Genomic DNA, 12317 nt, shown 5'->3' on the forward strand with positions numbered 1-12317 from the left:
AATAACATTAAACAAGTTTCATATGTGTGTCAGGAGAGTCATTTGATTGTAAATAAAACGGTTTCATTAATCACTACACAGCAAAAAGGAGCAAAATTAAAGACAGACTTCTTAAGCCATTTTCTTTAATAATGAAAAACTGAACGCGGTTTTACATGGACAAAATGTTTGGTATTATTGGTGACAGTAATTTCCTTTTTTGTTCTGATCAATAAGTCTCATTGCAAAGAAAACAAATTCCTATCTGCTGTTAAGAAAAAATACTTTATTCCAAAACAGTACCATGTGGCTTTTCATAAATGGAATTTAGATACTTGGAATTCTTCAGTATGATATTAATGCATCATGGTGAAAGTGTCCTCCACATAATAAGGATGGGTTGCATTGGAAAGAACATTGTGTTCAAAATATTCCATATACAAATTTGCCACAAGAATAGACACTGTCAAGCCCATTCTTGCCCCAAACTTCTGTTGATAATATTCTCCCTGATAGACAAAATAAGTCGTATTCAAGACCAATCTGTTAACTGTTCTAGGACCAAAGTAGTGTATTTATTTCACTCTGTGTCCTTTGAGAGTCTATTTTGAATGACTAACAAGGCCTTGCCAACATGTATGCAGGTAAAAAGGGCACTCGCATCATAAGATGCAAATTTTTTCCCTGGAGTAACTTCCAACGCGCTGCTAGGTATTTTGACACAGGTTAGTTAATACAACCAGCACCTGATTCAATAGGACATGACAGCTTTTTTTGTCTTATGTACCTTGGGGAGTCCATAAAACTTGAGTACCTCCTCACTGGTAAAACAAATATGATTGTACAAAACTTTATCGATCTTGTCATCATTTTTCCCATGTTTGTAAAGTGTCAATAAACTTACTTTTATATTTACTAGTGGGATCTTTTTTAATTTCACCTATTTCTTCCCATCCATCAAAAGTGACCTGATGTCACAGTCCCTCCTATTCATAACCATGGTTGTTATAACTTTGTTCTCCTCTGGAAGTATCTGAATTAAATCAACTTTTCTGAGACTCGCAAGGGCTTCCCTTTCTGGGTAACTAATATTCATTTTTCTTGGTTTTTCTCAAGTTAAGGCTTTAAATACTTCACTTTTATGATAGCCTGCCAATTCCATGGATATCAAAATTTCCTTAACCAAACATATTCAGACCCTTCTTTAACACGCTGATTTCTGTTTTCGATAAAACTTTGTTCAAAACATTGATAAACAATCAGTTATGATCCATTTTACTATCAGTGTTAGTCTTATTCAGACTGGATTATTCAAGTTTCTTCTTTCCTTGTGTGTTTGATGTTGATAGTAAGAAAAAATATTTCACCTGTAAAATGATATTAGATGGGCAAACTAGAAAAATTGTAAAGACTTAACCTTAGGAAAGTCTAAATAATGTATAAAGTTTCTGTTAAGTCCATCCCATATACTTGAGAAATAATTTTATATGTGGAAATACCAACAGCACTCCAATCAGTGACAACCAAAACATTTTAATTACAAAAGCACAAAAAGAATGATATAAAAATAGTTTCCAATATTCTGTGGCCATTATATGGAATAATATCCTAAATGAAATGAAAGAATCTTCTAGCATATCAGTTTTATGCCAAAAGTGTATTAAAAGGATAAGATCTAAAATCTCCATCTCCTCCATCTGCTTTCTGTACAGTGTGCAAGGGCAGGGGAAACTGTCCCGATTTCAGATTTGGAGGTCACACAACATTTTAGAGGGACGAATGAAAATAATAGTACATAATGCAGTAATAGACAATCATGAGATGATCTGGTTTGCTTTGAATGTTTTGCCCCCTTAAATTCATGGTCTCCATTGTACTGTAATATTTTACTTGAACACTTACATTTGCACAATAACAGTTTTAATGTATGCTCAAGTAACTCGTAGAAGCATTACATAATTGAATATCTGGTTAACCTCAAACAAGCTGTTCTGTGGAATTTTCCATTCTGGATCTTACATTTACAAGCTTTTACTATTATAAATGCCTATGGTTTCTGAATTAATTTTTATTTCAAACTAACAAATCAATAATTAAATCAGAAATTGTTTATTTGCATAAATTTAGTCTCATTTTTATTATCAAAATTGAATTTTCCTCGCTGTAGGGGTGACATGTGCCTTGAAAATATGTTACACTAATGGCGGTCAAAACGTTACCATACAATTTAGCTGTTTGCCACAAATTTTGGCTGTTTTCATTATCAGATACATTGCTTCAGAATAGATATTTATTGTCATTTGACAGTTGTATCACCATTTATGACTTTGCACCAACAGACATTGGAAGACACCCACTAATGAGAAATTATAGGTCTAATTTTTTTAATTATTTTTCTGATGAAAAAGCATGCCAAAGGATGCACACAGGGTCAAGATTTGGGGGAACATACAACATATAAATAAGGGAAACCCAAGAGCCTGTGTTCTGTGTGCAACACTTGGTATTTGTTGTGCACGAGTTTAACTTTGACTAGTAATTTCACCTCTCAGTGTGCTTACATTTTACATGTATAGTCAACTTACTAAACCCCGAACCAAACAGCTTGGTAGTTTCCTACAGCATACTTGAAGAAGGATCATCTTGATCTTAGTAAGCTACATAAGTACCTGTATCCCTGAGGTTCACGGACTGAACTTGACTTGCTGATTTTTACGGAGGGAACTCGTATCATTTTACTGCAGGTCTTACTGAAATTACCTTTCAATTAAAGACTTTAGCGAGCATAATGAAAATACAGTTTTTGCAGTCAGATCCTGATGTTGACTTCTCCATTTTTGATCTGGCTCCAGGTTTCATATTAGATTTGGTGGAAGTCATCAGTGACAGATGCATGTAGTCGTGAATATCAGCCCATAGTAAAGGTTTTATTTATATAATGAAACCTGGAGGAAAAAAAAGCACCAAAATAAGAAATTTATTTGATGTCAGTTTTTACAGTTTTATTACATTCGTCATTATGTGGACACTATTTACTAACCTTGACGGTAATGTTTACTATCTGCTGATCAGGATCCATACATACCTCATGTAGAGGCTGGGCATCATAATCACTTGCAGTATAGATGTCTAGTCTGAGTCATAGAATAAGAATTGGGATCTGCATCCATAGCTATGTCATTAAGGACAGTATCAGAACTAGACCCAGCCCCAAAGTTCAGCTGCCTATGAAATATGATCTGCAGAAAAATGAGTAACAGCAGTCCGTAGTGTGTATTTGCATAAGAATTCATTGAACAGTGAACAGCAATGTAATGATTTTATCCTGTTTCTGTATTACATGTGAATTCTGTAACCCAACTATTTTCATTTGATAGTGACAACATGGCATTTAAGAATTTTTCAGATTTTCATCCTCATATAGTTACTTAAACTGAAGTCATTTCCACAGAACCTTTGTATCAGTTGTTAACTATACTGAATTTACTCTTTAGCATATCAGATTGTCACAAATTTCAGATTGTCTTGTGAAAGTTTGCAAAAGGACTGTCAAACTTTGGCAGAAAAGAAGTCTTTTGAATTTGTTACATCGGCAGAAATATAGCTATCAAGAGTTCACTTGGAAAGGAATGAGACAAATGAGAAAGGTGGTTAATTGTGTATTGACTATCAAATGGCTTACAGTTGATTTGATCCACTAAAATTACTACAGTAATTCATTGCCAGTTGAGAGATTATTTCATTGCCAACTATAAAACAATGCATTTTAATACAGATTTTGATTTCAGGTTTCAGGCGGGTAGAAGACGATACACAGTACACTTTAACTCGATGGTTCAGGTAAGCTGTTTGGATGTTTGCTTTTCAAAGGATCAAAATTTGACTACTCATATGAATGTTCCTTATTGTGCCAGAATTATGTATTCACCTCCTTGTGCATTATGCAGGCCACGTTGTCAGTTTAAACGGAGGACAAGGGTGGAAGGAGATCGAAGCAGGAATGAAAACTTGCTACTAATAGGCTTTATAAAGAAGTTTTAGCTTTTGACAAACCTTCATTGAATCTTTATTTTGTGATAAAGTAGTATAACTTTCCCATGAAACGCTCATACTGACCCTCTTTTTCTTTCCACACAAATGTTAATCCTGTCAGTTTAAAAATATTGCTGTGTTGCCTTTGCAGCGCTGTGCGATATCAGTTATGGTGGGATAAATGCATGCATGCAGTAAACAATATAGACAGCTGTGTAACTTGGGTATGGATGAATTCTTTATAACAGAGTTTGCTCTTTATCAGCCATAGGTATGCATAGTAAATTTCAACATGTTGCCATGTTTTATGTGCCAGTCATTGTTTATGCACAACAGTGTAATGTCATTAGTTAAAGTTTAGTTTCATACTAAAATTGCAATAGATGGCTGATGGTGTAGTTATCTTGATTGACTGCTTCATCCTAAAGTTAGTATTTTAGCTACTGGTGTATACATTTTGGAATATTTCCTGCTTCTTTGTCCTTGTTATTGACATGATTGATTATATCATTTTTCTTGCCTGTTTGTCCTTCTTTCAGTTTATTGTTTCTTTACTTACAGAATCTAGGGTTTTTTTTGTTGTTGTTGAAAGACATTGAATAGAACCTTGGAACTACTCATTATCATGCATTATTAATGGAACAAGTGCAAGCAGTGCTCCGGGGCCCAGAGTGGCCGAGTGGTCTAGTGTGTTCACCATTACAGATCACTGCCATCTCACCTCTGTCTGCGTGAGTTCGAGTCTCAGGCTCGGTTAACGTTGATACATGAGAAAGCCTGCCCGTAGCTTCTCGTGGGTCGGTGGTTCTTCACAGGGTTTTCCAGGGTTCTTCCTCCACCAATTATACTGGCCACCATGTATAGCCTATCTTGTGCTGACAAATGGCATTAAACCCTACAACAACTACTGCAGGAAGTGCTCCAAGTGGGAAAAACAATTCAAGATGGCAGATAGGATGTTTGATAGTGTGTTTGCATCTCAGAAAACATAATGGTAATCCCCTTTAACAAATCATATTCAAATGATAAAGGCTATTCCATTTAATTTATGGAGATGTTGTCAGTGCTATTTTAGGTTTCCTGTACAAGGCTTTTATACTACTGACAGTGACTGCATATATAAAAGCTCATTTGTATATAACCCACTGCTTCATGGCCATTTTTTCCTAGGTCCTAGGCAACAGCTAGTATTCAGTTTCTTATCACTTCTTGTGAAGGGGGCTAACTTTGCATACTGTATTATTTGCACATTCTTGAGACTTGTCTTGTGACCACATACATTTTCTTTGCACCGTGTATGCTTACTGTTATGGCTGGAATCACGACACTAAGTGAGTGGATACATCTTGATGAGTACTATGCCATCATCACAAAAGTAGATCAATGTGACCCATATTTTATGCTTCTCTTAGCATCACACCCATACAGCAGAAGATCACTGTGCCTTCATTTCACATCTTTACCACCTGAGGTTTTTTTTTTTTTTTGTATTTTGCTTGTGACCATGGGTGATGGTTGTTCTATGTACCAGGTTTAAATCCCAGTATTTGCTGGACATGGCTTGTAATTCAGAGGTTTTGCTCTTTGCAGTAAAGATGTATGTTGTGGGATATTTAATAAATATCATTATATGACACTGTCTTTGATTTGCTTTCCTATGAAACTATCAAATAAGCAGTATAACAAAGTGAAAGCAAGGTCACTGTGTCTAGTGCACTGATTCTTTATTTGTCAGACCATCAACAAATGTGTTTAATACTAAACTTATTTCAAAGATGACTAGTTTACACATTTGTTCTTACATAATCAGTAGAGTTGTCACTGACTAAGCTGCTTACATCTTGACTACCTGAAGGCTGTACTGCTCACAATATTCTTATTAAATGGGGACAGACAAGGGCCACTTAATCCTTTAATGATCAGTGGTTTGTTAATGGGTCATGTCTATACATCAGTCAGTATTGAATCAAGTTATTGATTTTTTGTCTTATGCCTTTTCACAGGAAACAATAATTTGAAGATGAAGATCACATTTGTGAACATTGTTTTTTGCGTGATTATTCAGGGTTCGTATGGTCATTAAAGGTCATTGAAAGTTAAGTGTTCGGTAAATAGTGAACTATGGCTGTTTCCTCCTCTCCCTCATTTTTGTTCTACTCCCACCTTATTTTTGTAACCAGTGAGACCACACACACACACACCCCTTAGATAAAATACAGGCAGCAGTTCTGTAGTGAAAGCACTGGAGTTGCAGCTGGAGATGAAAGTATAGAAGCCAAAGGGCAATGGTTAACATCTGGGTCCAGTTACAGTAGCATTTTAAATATCATTTGCCTTTCATATTACATTTATTTATGTAGTGTTTATGTATTTGTTTCTTGTATTTAAATTAGTAACTGCAGCGGAACACTTTATCATGAGTAATCATTGATAAGTGAAAACTGGTCACTGAAAAGTCACTGAATTTCAGGTCTCCTGATCTGTATGAACAATGTAATTAATGTTTACATTGGTTGCTGGAGGTAGTTGATAGAGCCATGTAGGAGCAATCTTTGTAGTTGTTCATTGCATTCATATAATAAAAGTAGGTCAAGATATTACACCTTGCAGAAGTGCATTCCCCCGTCTTAGGTAGATTTGAATGGAATAGCCCCGAGACATTTTTTGGATTTTGTTTGCAAATTGTAATTTTACAGAGTATTATCAGGATATAAGACCACTCTGTTTTTTTATTTTTTATAAAAATTTAATAGGTGGCTCTATGGTTTAATTATAATAAAGTTTATGTTTATTGCCCTTGATACAAGGTGCATATTGATATGAACTCCGCAGAAAAGATTTTGTGTTTTAATAAGTAATATAGATTGATGTTAGATATTACTTAGCTAGATTTTTTTGTAGGTGAATGAAGAGACGGGTAATCGTAGACCAATAATGTTGACACTGCCTGGTGCAGATGAGAGCAAGCAGAATAAAGATGATCCAAAAGAAGAAAACAACACTTTTGACTCTCAGCCACCAGGTCAGTTTCTTTTATTTGTAAACCAAGTTTTATTTATATTGAATTGTACAAATTTGAAATTATCCAGTGGTATTTCAGTGTTTGAGATGTCATAATGTGGTGTTGTCTTTGAGGTGGAGGAAGTTCAAGCAAAATGCAAGCAATTGATTTGTTAAAATTATTTCTTCTGATATTACCAAAAATGCACTTCAAAAGATGTTATTAAGATCATTTATTGAAGAAAGATCTTTTCAACCCTGCCTGCATTGCTGACAAGATTTTTGTCACTGCTGGGATGGTCAGTTGTATGTTTTGTCATCTGTCCATCCATTAGCACAAGCTTTTAATCACTACTTGTCCTAAACTACTTGGATAAAAGTTTGCACACACATTCATTCCATGGTATCATTTGTCCTAAATGAAAATGTTGATCAGACATCCAGGACAGCTGCCAAAGTGGCCAGTTTGAAGATTTCGTTATTTCTGCTCATCCAGAATTGATGGTCATGTCAACATGGAGGATTTTTATGATGTTTGATTCATTCTAAATGATGTCCATTATGGTCACCACAGTGGCCAGCTTTAAAATCTTGTTATGCATACTGCTAAATATAAAGCCATACACCAAATGAAAATGGTGCTAATCTGATGTCCAATTTGGCAGCCACAGTGGCAAACTTGAAAATCTTGTTATGGCTACAACTCTTTAATGAAAAGTAATATTGCCATGAGACTCATCAAAAAATATCTTACGATGTCTGATTGGTCCTAGATGCTACTTATCTGATGTCTGACATGTCTACCACAAGCCATCTTGAAAAATAATGTTACTACTTCTGAATCGTCATACTAACATGGGGGTTTTACTAAATGGATTTTTGTGATGTCAGGTTGGTCCTAAATGAATCCATAATTGCAATCTTAATTTTCTTCCTGATCGCTGGTCATAAGGAAAACATTCTTTCACCATAAGACTTCCTATAATGTCAAGTTGGTACTAATGGAAATGGTGCTAGTCCAATACCAAATATGACCTCTATGTCACCCATCTTGAAATTCTTGCAGAATAAGTTATGTCAACATGGGCTTTCCGCCAGAAGACTGTTGGTTAAAAATGAAAATGGTGTCCATTTTACATTCAATATGTCCACGACAGCAGCAAATTTGAAAACCTTGCTATGGCTGAAGAATATAATGGATGGTTTTAATACACCTGGAGTTAAAAAGAATTGGTCTTACCTTGAACTCCTGACACTTAGAGCAACAGCCCCTTCACTGTTGTTTCAGTAGCTATCAAATACAGTAATGAATAGTGACGTAGTTATTTTATCCATGTACATGATACCAGTAATTATGTTTGTGGTTGTCATAGAACTCAATCCTTGTACAGCAGTTTACAGTTTGGTAACATGCAGTATTTATAGGAGGTAAATGACACAAGTTTTGTAAGAAAGGTTAATAATATTTAAAAAAAAACAGATGAAGGTGGGTGTGTCTAGAGGACAAAGATTGTAATAGAAGATGATGGGCAAAGTTATTGATGGACGAATACCTTAAAAATTAGTACCTCAAAAATGCTAGATTCCAGGAGAAAAAATTTGAAAACAGCTTCAAAGCAAAAGACAGCAAATCCATTATTTGCTGAAGGGGGTCAAAAAATTTAGATTTCTTGCAGAGACAAGTTTATTAACAATGGGCAGTTATAATAGTAACTAGAAATGATAAATATTGAAGGAAAATTGGAGATAAAAACTGAAAATGGTAGATTTGATATTTGTCAAACTGCTAGTCAAAATAAAATCTATGATTTAAATAAACTTGTCTACCACAGAAGAACTAGTATCAACATTTACAGTTCTACTGTCTTTGTATTTCAAACTCAGTTTAATTCAGTCTGGTACACATCATGGAATGAACCTGAAATTTTGGCATATCATTATTTCATAAGACATAATTTTGAATACATTTTGAGCATGAAAATGTCAAATATTTTGCTGACTGGAAAGGGTTTATATTTCAGAAAACAAGATGGAAACTGATGCATATCCAATATATATCATCAGAAAGCCAAGGGACATACAAATTGTAGAGGGACTGAATTCAAGCCAAGTAACAGACATCATCAGGTACCCTTCTCCCCATCACACAAAGTAGATATTGGACTATATTGAAACCTGTCACACAGAGATGCTAACATGACTCACGATTGGAACTAGCACAAAATCTGTATGAATTCACACACTTGGAAAGGGGTAATGCAGAAGTATTCCTGCAAGTTAGTTTCAGGTTGTGTATATGAAAATGTATTCTGCGTGGTATAAAATTTTGTTCAGCCACTGGTCTTCAAAGTGCTCATCATGGCATAAGACAGTTTGGTAAAAATATTGTAGCACTTGTCACAACATGTAATTTTCTGTAACTATTTACACATCTTTTTTTTTCTTCAGTTTGACATGAACTGTTAAACTAAATTTTATTGGCACATTGGGCCCAGTAACACACATTCTTTTGTTTGAACTTTGCATCAAAAAGGTTTTATAAATGCACCTATAATACAGGGCTATCTAGAAGTCCCTAAATGGCTTATTGCCAGCATGGTTCATCTTTAAATACTGGCTGATCATTGTGCTGAAGGCAGTTTGTATTTAAAGTTGGGATCAATATCAGATTATTGGAGATGAAAAAAGTTTTTAATGGAGATAACATCGAGTGATTTTGAACCCCAAAATGATGTTAAATATGACTGATTTACATTCTGTATGGATACAGACGGCATACTGGTCAACCCCATATTTCAGGAGTATTTTAAAATTAAATGTAGAAAAGGCAGACTAAGAAGCCAGTTAAAATGCAGACAGTTCAGAAGTAGAGTGTAACTTTGGTTTCTTTTCTCATCATAATTAGCCGGGGCCATGTGTGGCCAAGTGGTCTAAAGCACTGTCCGTTACGGATCACTGACATCTCACCTCTGTCTGCGTGGGTTCGAGTCTCGGATTCAGCCAATGTGGGTATGTGAGAAAGCTTGCCAGTAGCTTCTCGAGGGTCGGTGGTTCTTTCTGGGGATTTTCCCTTGGGGAAAATTAAAAGTGATCAATAGGCAACGTTCGCGTGATGGAACAACTATGTCATAGAGGTAGAGGCGATGACGGGTGTCATTGGAGCCAAAGTGCAATAAAAAATGGTGAAAACGGCAATTTCACACTACTGGAGGAAAAAATCCGGAGAAATAAAATGTTTGGAAAATGGAGTGGGAAAAGAGCAATGCATTTTCCCGGCCATTATCAGTTACAGAGTTGTTACACACAGCTAAGTACCTCTGTCTGCGTGGGTTCGAGTCTAGGATTCAGCCAATGTGGGTATGTGAGAAAGCCAGTAGCTTCTCGCGGGTTGGTGGTTCTTCACGGGTTTTTTTCGGGTTCTTCCTCCACCATTAATACTGGCCGCCATGTATAGCCTATCGTGTGCTGAAAAATGGTGTTAAACCCTACAACAACAACAATCATAATTAGCCCTGCTACACATTTGTATAGCCCTAGCCTAAAGGTTACAATAAATAAGAATCTCAAAATGAAATTAAGAATTAAAGATATGTACTGGATCAGAATACCTGTTTGAACCAGCAGACTGACATTTTAGTGGACTTAAAATCCTAATTCAGCATTATGAAACAGTAGATCTCGTAGAGTAGCACAGCTTATGGGAGTGTTAAATTTTAGTTTGGAGCCGGAGTAACCAAAAGATGGTACCCGAAAGCTGTGGAAAATTGTTTATAACAACCATAAAGAAAAATTTTCAATTTGTTACAGCTGGCTAAGCTAGCTATGTATATACCCCTTCAGACAGCAGATTGTGAAAGGGGGTTGCCGGTACCGAACAATATTTATATACAGATGAGGAATATATTAAGCTCAGAAATAATCAACAGATTAATGCTAGAGGCAACGTCTTTTTTAAGATTTTCTTTTTAGTAGGAGCAAGAAGAACGAGAGATGGATATCGAAGTGTAGGTAAATATTGAACAGTGGATGTTAACTACTCCCCCCACATTTTTCTTCTACTCCCCCCTTATTTTTGTGCCAAGGGTGGAATCCTCCCCCCCCATGATAAAATCCTGAGAGCATCTCTACTTGTTTTATTTATCTTAGATTCACTTTCTACACTGAAAGCCATTACAAAACATTGAATTTGGAAATCTGCTGATGAATTAGAGCCTTATTTTAAATATACCTGTTCCGTCTACTTGGCAAAGTATATAAAATGAGCACTCCACAGAAATCCTTTGGAACATTAAAACTATTAGTAAAGAGTTCCAGGTTGTACCTCTTCTATATTGCAAAGTTAGAGTTATTGCCCACGCTCAAAGTGTGGTTAAATTCAGGCAGAAATATGCTACTTGGGATATGCACCCAACCTGTTAAGTCATATACAAAGGAATTGCAGGTTTATACATGGTGGGGATATCATTCATCAGATGAGTTCCCCAAACATATACTTTTTCTTGCCTTTAGTTCCACCTCATCTTCTGAAGAAAGCCCCTCCACATTCCCATGAATGGTATAGGGCACTTTCACAGCTTGTAAAGTCACAAGCTCCCATAAGGGAGGGATCGATTGATCTTTTGTGTGCTATAGAAATCACCTGCCTGAGCAAGGGAAGGCTCACTGTCACTTCCTGGAGAAATGCAGTTACCAGCTCCAAATGAGAGAGGAATTGAGTGACCATGATGAAAATCCTGTTATCACTAATCTTGATTGAATTGCCATATCAGTAGGTTTTCACTAGTTGGATATAAATATTGGTGCAGATCCAACTTCTAATATGACCACCACATTGGCTACATAACTATATGGCAGGTCATATCAATAATGTGGTTGCACCAAAAGACTTATAATGTCTAGTTGATTTAGAATAAAAATGTTGGCAGTCTTATGTCCAATATGATGACCATGGCAGACATATTGAAAATCCTTTTATTGTTATTTCTCCAAAGCAGTCGTATCAACATGGGTTTTCTATCAGAATCTTCCCTTTATATGAGCAGCCTATACATGAGTGCTGGTGTTGGGTGTTTTGAGCACTCCCATGGCTCTGTCAACCACATTAGACATAATTGTGCTTAATTGCCAGAGACGACACATCATTTATAGCATACCTCAGACACAGGGTTCATGTGCCTTTTCTCTTTGTTTGGAAGTCTGGAACCTCCTTTGTTGGACAGTCTCCTCTGAGATCCCACTCCAAGTCGACCACATTATGGGCTAGAGACAGGGCCACATGGTCATCATTGAATGGTCTCAACACTAGT

General features: G+C 36.0%; 1 protein-coding gene across 13 annotated transcripts in view; it reads left to right on the forward strand.

Moving 5' to 3' along the window:
- Positions 1-12317, forward strand: part of LOC149774308 (E3 ubiquitin-protein ligase HUWE1-like) — a 292364-nt gene that overhangs the window by 151472 nt on the left and 128575 nt on the right. For all 13 annotated transcript variants that reach the window (XM_089945481.1, XM_089945487.1, XM_089945485.1 and 10 more), the window contains exons 40-42: positions 3768-3819; positions 6913-7033; positions 9033-9138. In XM_089945481.1, coding sequence (XP_089801607.1) covers positions 3768-3819; positions 6913-7033; positions 9033-9138 — 279 coding nt within the window. The remainder of the gene's footprint in view (positions 1-3767; positions 3820-6912; positions 7034-9032; positions 9139-12317) is intronic.

This window comes from Sinohyriopsis cumingii, unplaced genomic scaffold, assembly GCF_028554795.1.
Source record: "Sinohyriopsis cumingii isolate HCF-2022 unplaced genomic scaffold, ASM2855479v2 utg000349l, whole genome shotgun sequence".
NCBI lineage: Eukaryota > Metazoa > Mollusca > Bivalvia > Unionida > Unionidae > Sinohyriopsis > Sinohyriopsis cumingii.